Source organism: Knufia obscura, assembly GCF_036327395.1.
Source record: "Knufia obscura strain CCFEE 5817 isolate CBS 148926 chromosome Unknown scaffold_12, whole genome shotgun sequence".
NCBI classification, from domain to species: Eukaryota; Fungi; Ascomycota; class Eurotiomycetes; order Chaetothyriales; family Trichomeriaceae; genus Knufia; species Knufia obscura.
Genome location: NW_027042698.1, coordinates 1 through 17,678, shown reverse-complemented (window position 1 = coordinate 17,678; position 17,678 = coordinate 1). Strand labels below are relative to the sequence as shown.

Here is a 17,678-nt window from a genome sequence, read left to right as displayed (position 1 = left end):
ATGTAGCAATATTGACTTGCCTTCGTTCGAGCAAAGGGTTCGCAAAGGTTGCAGGATCAGCACCTGAAAGAGAAAGCTGCTTGCTTCTCGTTGGCCGGACTGTCGAGACTTATAGGACATACGGCCGACTAAGCTCTACTCTTCCGTCGCGTACACAAAAAAGCCGTGCAAAACAAAGGACCGCATGAGGAAAGTGCTTTGTGCCCAGGACAACCACCTACAATGGTGATCTCCTCACAATGGATGAGCTGTTGATGTCAGCATCTGCTATGCTAGCCTCGTAGCGCAACCGCTGATCCACATTGACCATCTGGCGTAAGTCAGCAGTTAAATTAGCAGCCTGTCCGATGCCATCGATACCTCTTGATGTTGATCTGCCGAACAGTGCATGCATCACTACCATGGATCATTCAAAAAGATGGCCATGAAATCAGATGTCAGGTGCAGTTGAAGCTTGAGGTAGGATAGCCCTTCGAAGCGATCGGAGTAACCGGCGGGACAGCGAGCTCATGCTGGAAAAGAGTGTTCTGACAGCCAAGCTCTATGATGCTGGCGGTAAGAAGGTGTGCATTTCGATCAGCCGTTCACCACGAAACTAAGAAGACTGAATACGGTAAGCAATTCGCAGGCGGTAAGAAGGTGACCATGGTGCCTGACAAGAACAGCGAGCATATCACAGCTGAATTCTTCCACAGGCAGAAGCGAGTATGGGTTACCTTCCACTATTATGTCTCTTCCATCCAGAACTTTGATGTCACTGCGGGTTGGGAGAAGAAGAAGAACAGCGCAACACTTCCGGAGAACCCACAGATCTTCTGGGAGAATGCCACCAAGGCTCCGGTGCTTGATGCTCAAACACTCTTCAAGACGGAGATGGTATGGGCATAGAGGATAGTTGGGAAGAGTGATAAGGTACGTACTTGTAATTGTAGAGATGATACTATTGTTGCTCAACCACCAATGTGATACATTTTGTTTTGATGTCGTGTTCCTGCGAGATTCCTTTATGCTCGATATTCTAGCAGCGCCAAAGGTGATGCTCGGTTCTGCAAACGATGTCCTTAAGAAAGGAAGACTTGGTGCACATTCACAGGATCCATAGGATTTAGCAATGCCACGAAGTTCGGGTATTGATTTCCTTGTATGGTTTTCCTTATGGTCTCCTTCGAAGGAATTCTGTGTTTTCTGTGTTGCGTGGAAATCCCTCGTGCTGAATTGTTGCCGCTCCTTGAGGAGTCTTAAACAACGTCGTCCGCTTCACTGTTTCAGTGCCCGATATGTTAATTAATCCCCCGACCAGCAGTGAGGCTCGTTGCTGCGAGTGCAAGCTGACCATGGGAACAGGACAGCTGGAAGTTGCGACGGACAATTGCCCTTCCCCAATGGAAGTCTCCTTTCATCAGAAATATCCCCCATTTATTACTAGCGCGATTGCTCGACGCGTGCACGCGTTACGCGCCGCCCCACTATCGGTACTGCGTAGTCGTAAGTTCTACGTACTTAATTTTCCTCTTTGATGACGAAGTGCCCCGGGTATGATGGAAATATAGCACGCGCTTACTTTGAGAGAATCACTGATGAAGTTGAAAGTACGTGACAATTTGCTTATTCGATTCCCATTATCGAGAGATGCATGGCAAGGCAAGATTTCTATACCTACATGTTTGATACCCGCTCAAGGCGTCAGGATCATGTTGCTCAACTCAGCCACATCAAAGCCCCTCTGATCGGCTTTTCCCCCTTCATGGTTACTGGGTCTGGTCATCGTTGATTGGCAAACCCAGCAATTTTGTCACGAAGAAGTTCTCGTCTGCGACAGAACTACCTAATCGCTCACTGGACTCATGACAGTTCTTCTGCTTCTTGCTTTCGACGTAGTCGAGCTCAGTCGTGTCTCTCGCGGAGCTCTGGTCTTCCTGATGCTCGCCAAGAAGCTTTCGTTTCCTGGTTTCGAGCTGGTCGACTTCTTCTGGAGTGTTGTTAGTGTCCTGGTACTCTAAAGCGTCATAGTAGATCTCCTCACCTTTGTCGTATGACTGCTCCTGCTTCACGTCATCCTTGCTCTCGATGCCATCGGAGTCTGAGTCTTCTATCTGGTCGAGGTCATGTCCGTCCGCTGCATCCTGAGTGCCTGCTTGTTGTTCTGCCAGCATCTGATCTAAGATATCCAGGCCTGTACCAAGATCGTAGTCGACTTCACGCGTCTCCCGGCCCCAGTCAAACCGGCTTAACCAATCGGCTGGTGGATCAAGGTCGGTGTAGGTCTTATGTAGCCACGGATGGTCTAGCACTTCTTGTATCGTGATTCGTTCTTCGGGAAGATAGCGCAGCATCTTAGAAAGCAGGTCGTAAAAGTCGACAAGCTCTTCCTCTGACAACCTTGCCGGCGGTGGTGGACCAGTGTTTACCTGTGCCTCCAGGTCGCAGTCAGAGCTCAATGCATACTCCTCACCAAGATCTGAGATCACAAATTTGCATCTCTCCTCCATTGACATCGTGTGCCAAGGGCTCCAGTCTCCGACATTCCTGATCCTTGCTTCCAACGTGTCTTCGATGTATTGGAACTCTTCTGGTGGTATTATCGACTCGGTTTCGTCGCCTTCCATCACCTTGATTGATTCTAACCATTGTTCTGGCAACGGCCCAAGTAGTATCTGCAAAGCTTGCTTGAAGATCGATGGTGAATCACCGTTCACGAGTTGTGTGTTCGTTCTCAGCTCGAAGAAACAGCATGCGAGCGCCGACACATCGCTTGCCTTGCTATGTCGAGGACTGATTCCGAACAGCCGCTCCGGCGACCCGTACGGCAGATTGACAGCCGAAGGCTTAGCATGCTCTGCGCCGACGAGCTCTTGATCTGTGTGTACAGCTTCATTGAGATCTGCAAAGCGGATCGATGGCGCAATGACATCGAGAGCTATTGTCTGATAGTCGATGGCCAAGCAGGTCGTGCTGGGCGCATATTGTTTGCATGCTTCTTTCCCTTCTATAGTAACAAGTGGCTCGCTGGTCGGCTGCCCAAGCTTTGCGTAGACGACGTCTAGCTCCCAAGAGGACATTTCCGCGAAGCGTAGCAGGACGTTGGCTGTGCTGAGGTCTCCAAAAGCAATGGCACTGCTATGAAGGCCAGCGACACCTTGCGCAATGTCGCGGCTCAGCTTGCGAACGTGATCGGGTCGAATTTTAGCGTCCTTGAGCAGAACCTGAAGGCTTGGACCCGCAAGCTCGAAGACAATGCACAGGTGTCTTCCGTTCACGCCTTTGGCTACAAAATGGTCTAGAATCTTTGTGACCAGGTTCGATGAGCCGGGTGACATCAAGCGTAGGAGAAAGCGCTGTACAGCAATTTCTTGTGATATGCGCGACGCATTGGCGGTCAACACCTTGACTGCCACCAGTCGATTCTCGATATCATCACGTGCTAGCCAGACAGTAGATGAATTGCCGAACCCAAGTTTGTGGACTATGGTATATCTGCTGGTTTTGAGTGTATCACCGATACGAATAGGATGTAGCCCTCTAGGTCGATATTTCTCAAGATCTTCGCACCCTTCGTTGGCAGGCATGAAGGTGAAATCCCATTTCGTGATTGATGGTTCGATGTGTAAAAGGCGTGGTGTTTGGACTCGTGGAAGATGGCTTGATGGATAGACAGGTACGGAAGAAGTCGAGAAGTTTGCTTGTTTGCGGCACTAGCGAGTGATAAACGCCCGTGCTGTTTCCTTATGATAATTAGCGAGTCTTGGCATCGCAGGTGAAGTTTGAACAATGTCAAGGTAGACTTAGTAACAAAGGATTCGCCAGCTTGACCCGGTTCTAACAATGCCTGTCATAGGCAAGAGGCTGTTTCTTTGTGGTACCTCTGTTAGCCACAAGTCACAAAGCCACGGCCTTGTGAGCACCTCCAGTGCTTTGTCTGCTCGAGTGACATTGACTGAGGCTGGTCTCACAGTCACTGCGCTGGTCGACGACGCCGCATGTATGCTATGTAGCAGCCAGAATCTTCCCAACATGAACAATCCACATACCGTGTTCCTGGTACCACGACCGCCTCCCATCTGAACGCGTCCAACCTCAAACTTGGACAGACACCAAACCCCCCACATAAAGCCAACACCTCTCAATTCCCATCCAAACCTCCACCATGACTGACATACAGGTGACTTGGCGATGCAAAAAGCCATCATATGTACCCCATGCCAAGTTAACAATGGAACTGGCTGCCAAAGTTGTCAAAGCACAGGGCGCCACCATTATGAATATCCGACAGGCATCCATAAGGAGACCAACGATTACTTTGCCAACGGGGTGCCCACTGGTAAACTGATTCCCGACAAGGATGGAGACCACATCACAGCAGAATTCTTTCGACCAAAGGAAAAGGATTGGGTTGTCTTCCACCTGTATGTCAAGCAAGTCCGGAATCAGGGCAAGCTGACCTATGTGCCGAACAACGGAGTGAAGAACAACCCACGGATCTACTTCGAAACCAAGTCAGCGACCCCAACGTCGGTCATCAAAGCTGGCGACAAGCAAGAAACTTGTCGAGTCTAGTATAGCGAAATAGTACCTAGACTGGTGCAGGGCGACCTCCCAGAGGCCATATTGGTGAACCAGAATTGCTTAGGAGGTACAGCGTTGCAATACCCAAGGTCGTGGGCTGCATGACAATGTTGCTCGACTACCGTACGCTCAACAACGCAGCCGAGAGCTGACCAGCTTTCCATGTAGTCATTGGTTAGATAAGACAATGTCAGATGATCACGTCTCTCATGCTGTTTCTGAATTCTTGTGACTTCTTAATCCACCAAACTTGCTTTGCTCTGTTCCGTGCATGACTGCAACAACGCTAAGCGGTCTCGTGCTGTGGGATACAACGGTCCATGATGAGCCGATCGAGTCTCAACACAGGTCCAGTCCTTCCACTACTAAGCACGTACGATGGCGAATACTGGTGCACCAGTTTGTGGAATGTAGGAAAGGGGCTAGAACCACACTTACGCGAGAACCAAATGTTAGATCAGAAAGATTCTTGGATGGAATACCCTAGAGCATCAACGCATCTTCGATGACTAGTGCTTCACAGTAATATTTTGATGATGGACTCGGGACTGACAAAGCAGGTTGTTGCCGGACCTGTAGGATGGATGAAAAAAACAAGAGTTCAGCTTGGAAGCAAGAACAGCAGAGCATCACGTGACCGGTCATGGAGAGTCTATAACCTCGCCAAGCCTTTTGGCGTTTTCAGAGTTAGCTGTCGACCGTAGGACATAGGTCGTTCTCGAGTCTGTGCGAATATACTTGCTTCAATTCATCTTGCTATACACACGCCTTCATAGCTATTAGTCTATCTATCGCGCTTGTGAATCCTTCTTGGATATCACCGTTTCTTTGCGCTTTGGTTGCGACCTGGCTCCAGCCAGAGCCTTCTACTATCCCCTCCGCACCCAAAATGACTAAATCGGGAAATCTTCTTGATATAGTAATTCCATGCCTGTGCTGATGAGGCGTTGATGCCTCAGGTACGAGTTAGTCATCTTGGGTGCGGAGGGGATACAATCGAACCTCTTCTACTCATCATCGCTGTCCACGGGCAGACCCAGCAGTTTCGTCACAGAAAATTCTTCCTCGTCTGAGTCCGTCATGACTTCTTCCGATTCCTGGGGGTCTTCTTCTTCTTCGTCAGCTTCTTCAGGCTCAGGAGCATCGCTCTCGAACTCCTGAGATTCCACAGCATCATACCAGATGTCCTCGGCACTGTCGTAGAACACGTCCCAATTGAATGTTCCGTTCTCAAATTTCGGGTTCTCTTCGTCGAGTCGCCAGATGCCTCCATTTTCTGCTTTATCTCCGCTGTCTGGATCCACATTCAAGACATATGCTCTGTACCACTCTGTTGCGTTATAGTATCGAAATCCGCGATCGTATCGGCATATCCAGGGCGCTGTCTGGTCGTCTAGGTCATCGTACCGCTTGTTCAACCATGGATGCTGCAGCACTTCTTCAATCGTGATCCGCTCCTCAGGTAGGTATGTCAACATTCTGCTAAGAAGGTCTTTGAGATCATGGTGTTCCTCATCCGACAATCTTGCGGGAGGTGGACGCGTACTCGAATCTCTCTCGATGTTGATATCCTTATCGGGATCATTCCTCTCCTCTTCGTCGTACGTGTCGAAGAAGTGCTGTTTGCGCTGTTCTGGGGTCATGTAGTGCCACGGCTCCCATTTGCCTACGGCTGCAAGCTTGATATCAAGACTTTCGGAGCCGCACTCTTCATGACTGAGCAGCTCCACTTGCTGGTCTTCGTCTCTGTCGTTTTGGAGGTCCTTCCACTCTTGAGGCGCTTCGCCGAGCAGCAGCTGAATGACCTCCGCACCATCGGTCATTGCATAAGCGGGCAGTAGCGGCGAGGCAGTCCTCAGCTCAAAGAAGATGCAGGCAAGTGCAAAGATGTCACTGGCCTTTGTATGCTTCTGATTGACACCGAACCACCATTCAGGAGCAGCGTAGACCCTGTTGGCGGCAGAGGACTCCGCCTGACTGTGCAACGCGGGATTGCTTCCGGTATAGACCGCTTCATTCATGTCCGCTACTGTGACATTTGGTTCGAGCACATCAAGGTCACACCAGCCAAAATGGATGTGATCATACTGATATCTTGGAGCGTGGGATGACAAAGACTCACCCTCTCTGGTTGGACACGCCTCAGAGGCTTCAGGCTCACCAAAGCGCTGGTATATTTCCTCTTCCGACCACGAGCTCAGATTCTTGACCTTGAGCAATATGTTGTCTGTCGAAAGGTCACCTATTGCAATGTCGTTTGTATGGAGCTTGCGAACAACACCTGCAACTTGTGCTGCTAGATCACGGACGCTGTCAGGGCGTAGTTTGAGACTGTGCTTGTCCAAGAAGTTCAAGCTTGGACCAGCGACTTCCAGAACCAAGCAGGTATGTCGACCGTTCGGACCTCTGAACGAGAATCTATCGATGATCTTGGTAATAGATAGATCGTCGAACGACATTCCCAACGCGCGAATGTAACGCTGAATCGCGATTTCGTTCACACACCTTGATCCAGCTGCACTCAGTATCTTTAAGGCAACGTACCGTTCTGCTCTGTGATCACGCGCAAGCCAGACGGTCGAGAAGCCGCCATAGCCAAGCTTGTGAACCACAGAGTATTGACCATCGCGAAAGCTGTCTCCGATGACTACGGGGTGTAGCCCACCGATATCGTAAAGCTCGTTGTCTTCGCACCAGTCTGGACCTGGACAGTATTTGCGCGGATATTCCATCGAATCGTCGTCCATAGTTATACTCATGTGTTCGTGTCGTGTTTTTAGCTGCAGAGAGAAGTGTTCGGGGCGAATGCGCTTTCGTGACAAGTGGTTTGTAAGTAGCTGGTTGACAGGAAACATCAAGATCAGAAAATATTTTCAGCACGTGGAACGCAGAAGACGATCAAGCGGCTCAGCCTCGCGACACAGAAAAGTGACGGCATGGGAGTTCTGCTTTGATCTTAATGGCATAAATCACTCCTTTGTTTGTAACTTCTCCAGGCTTATGCAGGAAGCGCAAACAATGATGCCTTTGTTCAACAACAACGAATGCCATTGTGACAAGTGACTTGGTGATACTGCTTTCCGCTTCACTCAGAACGTCACAGCCTCGAGGACTTCACCACGGGGGTACGCCGCATGGGTTTCAAGTGCTTCATGGGAGACCATGGCTCTCTTGAAACCTCCCTCATCGTCTCACCACCACACACAACCTTCTAACCAGTTCCACATTCCCTCCTCAACCAGAACAGGTTCACAACCGCAACGACCTTGAAGACCTCCAACTCATCAAGTCAACCTTGTCTCATAACCAACGAACCTCGAACAACCGAACAACCTCGAATCCACTCAAGATGAACACCGCTAGCATCATCTTATCGAACGACATCGCTCCTAGTGCCAGACTCATCTCGCTACAGTGGCACTGTAGACGAAAGCCAGCCAAAGAGGAAGAAGTCATTGCTAAATATGCCGCTGTGACCGCAGAAACCAAGAATGCAGACGAGGTCTACATCCGCGAAGGCATGCACAATACCACCAAAGGACCCCTTGGTAAGTCGATTACAGATCCCGATGGCTGGCATTATACTGCTGAGTATCGAGACCGCAAGATCAAGAACTGGACGACCTGGCATCATTACTTCGTCAAGCAGAACGACGGCTCGTTCGTCGTGAAAGACAAGCTCGCCAAAGGACCCAATCCCGCATTCTATCCTAACACGAAAGGCAAGTCTAACACTAAGACTTCAGAGGTGGGCAAGGGCATGAAGTTGTGGGCTTGGAAAGGCGGCAAACAGCAGTATGCCAAGGTGGTGCAGCTCTGAACGGTGCTCGAAACTCTAATCAAGCTCGGGGTATCAGAAGGTGAGGTGTATCTGAGGATTAGAATCTGCGCTGGGGCGTCTGTAATAATTTGGGTACGAGTGGAAGTGTCGAATCAGCCGAGATGATTGTTGCTAATACTTGGGTTTGGGTTGGATCTTTCAGGTGCTCGGGGAGGGCACCAGTTGAATAATCGAGTGATTCGAGAGACCAAGGCGTTCATCGGAACAAGCGAGCATTGTTCGGGCTTTTGTAGCATTAGAGATACCCCATATAGCTTACATCAAATGTATTATTTTGAATTTGCACTCGCCTTCAAAGTCCCAAGAACCCATCAAAATGCCAGGATAACCGATCTTAAGGATGCACATGATAAAATCTGAAACCATAATGTGCGATGAACCTGCAATGTCTAGCTCTGTGAAGAATCGATGCTCTTTGTATCGGGTTTGATACAAGTCAGCATCATGACAGAGTCAGTACCTAGGCACCTACAATTCCACTCTCAACTCACTTCGAAGCTCTGAATGAGTTGGCGTTCTCTTCAACCTCGATGTGTACAGGCTTATCTGCGTGCCGTTCGGATCACGTGAGCCATTCAAAAAAGGGGTTTGCCACGATCGCCAATCCGAGACGAGCATGCGATGGATGGAAGAGCGTCTGGAGCGAAGCGGGCTTGTTCATCCATCTGATTCCAGCTTGGACGCGAGCACACCCCCAAGAAGCACAATTGGCAACGGAACATGGGTCGTACTGGTCTTGCAGTTACTGCTTCAGGCACTTGCCACAGCTGGCACGGAAAATGCCAACCAGGACCGACAGCGACATTCATATAACGGCTTTGGACCGAATGTCATATTTACCTGATGTAACAGCAATCCAGGCGTATCACATATCTCGTGCTGGTGCAGGTTACTAAGGAACGGCAAAAGCTGAAGCTCGCCACGAACATGAATTTGAGGAAGCTCCGTATCCGCCTCAGCTTGGCGTGCTGAGCTCCGGTTACGCCGAGTCGTTATCATGCACACCAGGTGCCGAAAAAAGACTGATAAGGCTGCTACGCCCGAAACATTTAGCCTTAGGCTTGGCGTCAAGATAGTTGGCCGGTTTCGACTTTGGCCGGTTAGATTACATGCTTACCTCACTAAAATTATACCTACTTTAGCTATCGACACCACTATAATTACTTATTTTTATAACTATATACTCTACTAGACTAACCTTTATTCCTTACTCTACCTCTTTAGACTTTAAAAGTTATCCTTTAGTCTCTACGTTGTTATACTATCTACTACTAGAAAGCGGTACTCTAAAGTTTATACTTAAATTAGTACTTAAAGTATAATTTTTCTAAATAACTAACTTTGTACCTTCGCACCTCGCTAAAAATTATAGATAATTTATCTCTTAGTGCTTTATAATAATATTTAGTATAGTATTTATTACTAAAACACTTCGAACGTCGTTACTTACTGTCTAGGTTAGCTAGCTAGTAGGAGTTAAGTCTAATTACCGTCTACCTGACCACCCGTGTACCTAGCTAGTTTTACTACGTTAAATCGCGAAAATCGCAATTTTTATTTCGATTACTAAAGGTTGTATTCTATTCTACTAAGTTTATATATATTTATTTACTAATTTATATATATATTAAGCAGTAGAAACTTTAGTAACGAGTCTATTTATAAAGTTATCAGCCTCTAAAGTCGAGATCTTCTACTTTTATTACGACGTGGCCGTTACACATGCTATATGCGCGTAGCCCGAAATCGTGGCTAAGATTAGCACGATTCTGTTACCTTTTGCCGGGCAGACCGCTGCGCTCTAACAACTTTACATACAATTTTGCGGTAAAACGGGATCTAAGATTAGAACTAATATAACTTACGCTAGAAACCTAATAATTTAGTATACTAACTTTTATCTTATTCTAAATTAACTTATCTAGTATATATTAGTCTAAGATCTATATACTACTATTATCTAGTAAGCTATTAGCGTTAGAATAAAAGTAGGGCTTTTTCGCCTAAGAAAAAAATCGAGGTTCTCTATATCTTAATAAGCTAGGTATATTAAGTATAATTTTACTTAATAAACTAGTAGATAATATATACTTTTCTACCTAATTAGCTTAGCTAGTCTTTATATCTATACTTATAAAGTATTTATTTCTAAGAAACTACTTCTACTAAGTCCTTATAAATTTATTAGTAGCGGGTAGATAGCCTTTTTATACGCTAATAACTCTACTAATAATAGATATAATCTATTAATAATCTTTATATTAGTATAAAACTAGTGAATTAATATATATATAAGTTAATATATATATAGTCCCGCCTAGCTTATTAAGTTATAAGCGCCTAAAAATCTCGATTTAAGGTATAAAAGCTAGCTAGGTACGCGGTTAGTTGTTGTGAGTAAGCATATGCTTACAACGGAATAGTACGTGATCGACGTGATCCGGGCAGGTCCTTCTTAATAAGGGCCTACTGCCCCCTCTTAGATAGATATAATCAAGATATGCACCAAAGTTGACCCGTTTACTTATTGTATCTAGTAGTAACGACTTAGATTCATTATTAGTAACTACTAGGCGCGTTCGTAATCGCGTACTAGTAGTGTAACTAGCTTAAAAAAAGCCCCTGTAGTAGTAGACTTAGCTAGCCCTCTATCGAACGAATTTAAGGCACTTATAGTTATAGCTACCGAATATTTAAATCGAAGTAGTAGCTGTACGAGCTCCTAACGATAAAGTACTTAATTTAACGAACCTTATAAAATTTGGGTAGCTAGTCCTTTAGTACCTGCCCTACGTTAAGTAAGTTTAAGTTTCGCCCTTAAGTATAAGAGTAACTAGTAAGTACTTATTGAGCGAGAAAGCTCCTGCCTAAGCTCTATCCCCTTATAAGTAAACGGAATAATAGATAACTATATCCGGTTAACCCCCTTTATCGCTAGCCTAATAGTTAGTACCCTCTCGCTCCGTAGTGTTTAATAGATAAATTACGGTACTAAGCACTTACTAAGTTCCTATAGCGAGGTCGGACCCTGTAAGTGTAAGATTAAGGATTCCTAGCCGGTTATATAAATAATTCGTAAGCCCTCGAAAGGTAATACGATACAACTACTTACAACCTACCTTACCCTTTACCTTAGGAAAACGGAGTTCTTCCCTAGTTAAGGACGTGGACGGGCAAGAAAGCTCTTCGATAAAGAGAAGACGTCGGATATAAGCGCGTAGTTACATGTTTAGCCCTTTATTAAAAGATATAAGGACTCCGCCGTAGTCTATAGGTTAACTCAAGTATTCGCTATTAGATCTCGTGGTTCCGGAGAGATATTCTAACCCTCGCCGAGCCTATCGGTCGTCGGACTCCTATTTAGTAGGCTAAGCACGGTCCTCTAATATCTAGATAGATTTACTCACTATAGGCCGAGGCTAAGGATAACTAGGCCCTTCCTAGAGATCGGTACCTACTAGCTATTTACACTAGGATATTCCGCAAGAGTCTATAGAGCCTAATACCTTTACTATAAGGGAGCCAGCCCGATAGGTAGCCTAGTAAGTCTCTTATAGTAAGAAAATATACGAGACGGATTGCGTATAGGTATATACCTTATAGTATATAAAACGAGACTTAGCGTATAAGGACTTAATCGCCTTCGCCTTTACTAATAATAATTATAACCTAGTAAATAGAACTATAAGGGTTCTAGGCTTAAGCCGAATCGATAAGGCCCGTAAGGATATCCTATTATATCTCCTTAAAGGAGAGTAGTAGGATAACGTTAACGAATTATACGCTATTACATTCTTCCTACGAAGGTTCTAGAAAGGGCTTACCCTATTAAAGGGTAAAACCGTAATGTTTATAATCGATAATAATAAAGTAGAGAAGGACCTATCGGTTCCTTTATCGGATCTAGGCCCTTCTTATATATACCGTATAACGTTATAGCCCGTATAAGGACCTTTTACCCGGCCTATAGGTGAAGCCTTCTAATCTATTAGACTACCTCCTTTTAGCTTCCTTAGCCCTTTTAACGCTAGTAACCCTTTAATAAGAGAACTATGTAGTTAACGCGAAAGCTCCGAGGCCCGAACGGACCGCCTGCTATAGGAATAACGAGAAGCCGAGAGACGTCGCACTAATAACCTGCTTCGCGCCTAGCGAGAAGAGATATAGGCTTAGATAGATAGGCGCTTAAACGAAATTACTTAATCGATAAAGAGAGTAGCGTCTATGTAATTCGAATCGAGGGCTAACCTATTATTTCGTTAGGTAGGGATAGAATAATTTTACTAGCCTAAGAACGGTTAACTAGATGCCTATTAACTATAATCTTAGTAAGTACTTAATACCTTTACTACTAGAAGAGGTAGCCCCGTGCCTAATTCGGATCCCTTTTTTGAACGTAGATAAGGGCCTATTGCCGAGGAGCTCTACTTCCTAGGAGGGACGCCGCTGGCTGGCCGGGCCTACTTAGCTATTAGATAAGAACCAGAGGAAGAAGACTATTTCCTAGGTGGTACGCCCTTAGCCCGTAGCAGACCTTAATAAGGTCGTGGGGATCGTGCCCCTATATATACCGCTAGACCCGCTCGCGTGGAGATAGTTAAGGCGAAGGATATTATGCTAAATAGCTTTAACGGTAAGGACTCGCCGATTTACGTTTTTATTAAACGAGTAGCTAAAATCGCCGACCGAAAAGATAATAGCGCTATCCTAGACTAGCTATCGTTTTGCTTAACCGGCTAGGCTTTTACTTAGTATTCCGGACTAGACGCAATAACCCGTTACGAAATGTTTATAAGCCTAGATAAGTAATTTACGGAACTACGCTAGGAATACTAGGAAAACTAAATCGTAGCTCTATTCGAGGTAACTTAAATAAGCTAGTACTTTAAGGATCTAGATAATCGTAGTAAAACGCTTAGGGACTACTTTACTAAGAAGACGGCTAAGCTCCGGGCTAGCGACGTAACTAAGGATAGTAATACTATTAAATACCTCTGGGACGGCCTACTATAGGAACTAGCCGCTCTAGTGCCTTAGATACCGAACGAGAGCCTATTAGACTTTTAATTACGGGCTCGTATATTTGAACTAGGTGCACGAAGGGCTTAGGAGGCGAGCCGCAATAAGGATAAACGCAGTAAGCCCTATATATCGAACTCCTATCGAGACCGAGAGATTAATAACGGTAGAGGACGTAATCGAGATACGAGCCGTTTTATCTTAAATGATTTAAGCTCGAGTTCCGAGTAAGGACGTGTAGATAAGAGTAAGGACTTATATAAATAAAAGGGTAATAAGGACTAGTCTAGTAAGGACTTAAAGAAACCTCGTAAGTAGTTTAAGAAAGAAGAGGGCGAGCCGCCTTACCCTTGCTACGTTAAGAAGAAGGATAGCACCTAATATAGCGGTAACTACTAGGAAGTTAACTGCCCGATTAAGCGAGATAATAGTTATTTTATCTACCCCGGGGTAACCGAAAAGGAGTACTAAGCGCTATAGGAGTAAGCCCTTAGCTTACGGTCCTTATCCCCTTCGTTAAGCACTATTAGAGGTAACGATAACGAATCTATATATAATAACCTCGAGGATTAAGAGTTATCTACCTACTTAAAAAACTACTAGCTGGGCCGTAAGGTGACTGCGGGCCCGGCGATATAGGTAGTTACCACCTACTTAAACTATTTATAGCTGTATTTTATACTAATATTATCGATTTAGAACCTATTAATTAGCCTAATAAGCGCCCGCCTAGCACGAATAGCCGGATATTCTAGCCGGTAGAAGCCCTATATTATAGCCCTAAGGGAATTATACCTATTTGTCTCGATACCGGATCGGGAGAAGGGCTCATTAGCCGATGATATCTAGATACTTTCGACTATAATAGTATCTATTAGATTTAGAGCGAACCCCTACGAATCGGTGAAGTGGTTAAGGGCTAGGTAATTATTAACGAGTATATTAATATTTAATTGAAAATATAAGGTACCTATAGACGTTTTATCTAAGTAACTAGAGAGTTCTATATTATACCCGAACTTCTATATTACTTACTAGTAAGAAACGACCTGCTATATACTTACTAGGTTATTTTTAATATTTATTAACAGTTTATTACTTAGAGAAGATCCGGCTATGTAGTGCTAATAAAGGTATTATAAGAACTCCCTCGGTAGTTATTCTTATCTATATCGGCTACTTAAGATAGCTCCGTGGAAACGACGTTAGACGAGGCCCTGCTAATACTATACCGCGAGGTACCTAGGCGCAAGGACGGAAAGCTATAAAGTAAGCGCCTCCGTAACTTAAGAAAGAAACGGATACTAGTATATACTAACGAGGCCTTAGTAATTAAGCTAGGACTTTCTTAAAATATACTAATTAAGGAGGTTAAGGGCTTAGTTACCGAATAGGACTACCTACTAAAGCCGATACCTTAACTTAATCTATCTATAGGCCTTCTCGTAACGGTAATAAAGAGCTTATACGTAACACCTATTTAGCCTATCCCGGTAGGTAACCTCGGTAACTACTCGACTAAAATTAGGAAAGGAAGGCTCCTTAGCTACCTAACGTAGTTCGATATAGTAGAGTAAGCCCCTTGACTTCTATCTGAGGATATTAGGTTATAATAGGCGTTCCTAGCATAGCTTATGTTAGTAGCCCCGAAGGGACCTAACGAACTAGATAAGCGAGACCCCTTTCTAGAGGTCTCTACCTATAATGTGGATAATACCGAAGCACTACGTCCTTTTAACCTCTAACCAGAAAAAGAGCTAGACGATATCTAGGCTAATATCTCCGATTACTAGGGACCTAAGGTAAAAGCGTAGGTATAGGCGGTGCTATAGAAGTACTTAACCCTCTTTTAAAAGGAGATTAGACGGTTTAACGACGGAGTCCTTATACGTATTTCCTTTAAGGACGAGTTAGACATATTGTTATGAGGCCGGTGTCTCCACGTGACCAGTAATGGTACGAGTGGAACCTCTGTGGTTCTACTCAAGTAAGCTGAGTGGGATGTTGGGCCAGTGAGTATTCAATGCAAGGTCGAGTTATGCACAGGTAGGGTTCTGGTATAACTTAGGTTGACTACGAAGACTATAGAAGTATTACATAGGGAACTCGTTCTCATATACCTCAACAGGTATTCCTAATGAGGAAGTATTGGCACGGTGTGCTGGTGTGCTGGTATGTTGGTGTGTCGACAATCCAACATACCACAAACCCAGCATACCACAGTTGCCTCTTTCGGATAGTCACGTGACCTTTCACGTGCTAGGCTTCCTCGGTAGACTTTCCTATATCCTTCGTTCCTGGCCGCATAGCGGCCTGGCTAATGTGGTCCGTAACACTTTCCCCTCTCTAGCCTACTTGCGTCCACGCAAGTACATAACCTGGTATGTCCCGCGTCGCGTCCTGTTTTCTTTCTTGTCATGGCTTATAATGTCGTAGTGTCGTATCCTTAAACCCAAGCAAAAACGATCCTTAAAACCCGAGCGTCCGAAATCTGAGCGCAACCTCGAAATTTACCGAGCCATCGCTGTTGCTGGAAACGAAGCTATGGTGTCGTGTTCGGCGTGTATCAGTAATAACGTCGTGTGTTATTATGACAGAGAGCAGTCGGTGAAATGTGCTGAGTGCGTACTGCACCAACGGTCGTGTGATGGAACTTTTGCGTTGGAAGAGTTCCGAAAAGTGGGGGAGCTTAAGAGAGCTGAGCAGCAGAAACGTCGCAAGAAGTCGAAACAGATGACGAAGTTGAGATCTGCCCTTCTTGCGGCTCGTCAGGCCCTGCAGGAAGCCGAGGCGACTATGCTAGCGACTGAGGAGGAGATCAATGAGATTGATGAGTCGATTGCTGCTTTGGAGGACAAATCTTCTAGGATGTTGAAGCGCGAAATGCAGGCGCTTGGTGTTTTTGATTCCTTGCCTAATAAGTAGGAAATTGCTCTGGGTGATCAGGACTTTGTGTGGGAGGACATCCCCTTGGTCCAGCAGGTGGACTTAGGTGGTTTGTTTGGTGGACAGGAGTCATTGTCACAACTATGACCCTGTGGTCACTTTTCTGCCTGGTCCAGTCCCTGCGAATGGGCAATCGCTATTTGCGTGTACCCAGTATTTGTCCATTATTATTTTGCATAGCACAATTCTTGGCTTTGCTGGTTTTTTCTTGTTGTGGTCGACCCAGTGCTTTACCGGTTGTTTTCTGGGTTTGGTGGCGTTGATCCACTCGGGATGGTGTGTTCGGAGTTCTGTAATTGTGTCTGGGTCTAAGTGTTCCTCTGGTTCCTATGTATTATCCGAGTCGTTATAATCTGCCTATTTGATTAGATATAACTTCTTTCCCTTTTCCCATCTCATGCCCAGAACGGTTTCGACGTCGTATACCTGTGTCTCGGTTTCTTTATTCAGCGGTAGCGACTCTTGAGTTTTGACGTTGTCAGGTGCTTTCTCCAAAAGTGCTATATGGAACACGGGGTGTATCTTTATGTCTTTGGGTAATGCCAGTCTGTACGTTACTGGTCCTAATTTCTTTTTAATTCTGAATGGTCCGAGTTTCTTGAAGTCCAACTTGTCGCTTAGTCTTCTGGTCTTGATGTTTCGTCGCAGGAGGTAGGCTGTGCCCCCCTCTTTGAAGTCTGGTCCCTCAGATCTTCCTTTGTTTGCGAATTTGGCCATTCTTCTAGCTAGAAACGCGAGTTCCGCTGATAATTCCTCGTGAAGTGCCCTCAGTTTGGCAACTTTCACGGTAGCCTGTTGAGCGGTAGGGCGAAGGTTCAACGGTTCTTGTTGAATATTTGGGTGGAATCCGTAGGTAGCATAGAATGGTGACATTCCAGTGGCGACCTTGGAATTGTTGTAAGCGAGCTGTGCCAAAGGCAACAGTTCTACCCAATCGTCCTGCTCGTGATTGACATATGCTCTGAGGTATTGTTCCAGGGTCTGGTTGGTTCGTTCTGTTTGTCCGTCCGTCTGGGGGTGAAATGCAGTTGACATCTTGTTCTTGCTTCCCAGTTAGTCCATCAACGATTGCCAAAACCTTAATTTAAAGAGCTTGTCTCGATCGGTCACCAGTTTCGACGGCATCCCATAAGACGCGAATACGTGTCTCATAAACACATACGCTAATTCTTCTGCCTTCATAGTGTCTTTTGTGGGTATAAAGTAGGCGTATTTAGTGAGTCGATCCATGATCACATAGATCATGTTGTATTCTTGTTTGGTTGCTGGGTCTTTAGACATCGGTAGCGGTCCAATAAAGTCCATCGTG

The 17,678-nt window shown here is 45.5% G+C and overlaps 5 protein-coding genes across 5 annotated transcripts; 3 read left to right on the top strand and 2 right to left on the bottom strand.

Annotated features, from left to right (window-relative positions):
- Window positions 1–546: 546 nt before the first annotated feature.
- On the top strand, window positions 547–888 carry PMZ80_008754 (uncharacterized protein; the record flags this gene model as incomplete). Its single annotated transcript, XM_064877153.1, has 2 exons — window positions 547–555; window positions 619–888. 2 exons carry the CDS (start codon window positions 547–549, stop codon window positions 886–888), a joined length of 279 nt encoding a protein of 92 aa, XP_064726655.1.
- Window positions 889–1,748: 860 nt separating this feature from the next.
- On the bottom strand, window positions 1,749–3,566 carry PMZ80_008753 (uncharacterized protein; the record flags this gene model as incomplete). The annotated part of the gene is made up of 1 exon (XM_064877152.1): window positions 1,749–3,566. The coding sequence occupies one exon, from the start codon at window positions 3,564–3,566 to the stop codon at window positions 1,749–1,751; it is 1,818 nt and encodes a 605-aa protein (XP_064726654.1).
- Window positions 3,567–3,822: 256 nt separating this feature from the next.
- On the top strand, window positions 3,823–4,554 carry PMZ80_008752 (uncharacterized protein; the record flags this gene model as incomplete). The annotated part of the gene is made up of 2 exons (XM_064877151.1): window positions 3,823–3,979; window positions 4,271–4,554. The coding sequence occupies 2 exons, from the start codon at window positions 3,823–3,825 to the stop codon at window positions 4,552–4,554; spliced, it is 441 nt and encodes a 146-aa protein (XP_064726653.1).
- Window positions 4,555–5,570: 1,016 nt separating this feature from the next.
- PMZ80_008751 (uncharacterized protein) lies at window positions 5,571–7,310 on the bottom strand (the record flags this gene model as incomplete). The annotated part of the gene is made up of 1 exon (XM_064877150.1): window positions 5,571–7,310. The coding sequence occupies one exon, from the start codon at window positions 7,308–7,310 to the stop codon at window positions 5,571–5,573; it is 1,740 nt and encodes a 579-aa protein (XP_064726652.1).
- A 602-nt stretch (window positions 7,311–7,912) lies between these two features.
- On the top strand, window positions 7,913–8,383 carry PMZ80_008750 (uncharacterized protein; the record flags this gene model as incomplete). The annotated part of the gene is made up of 1 exon (XM_064877149.1): window positions 7,913–8,383. The coding sequence occupies one exon, from the start codon at window positions 7,913–7,915 to the stop codon at window positions 8,381–8,383; it is 471 nt and encodes a 156-aa protein (XP_064726651.1).
- Between the last annotated feature and the right edge of the window lie 9,295 nt (window positions 8,384–17,678).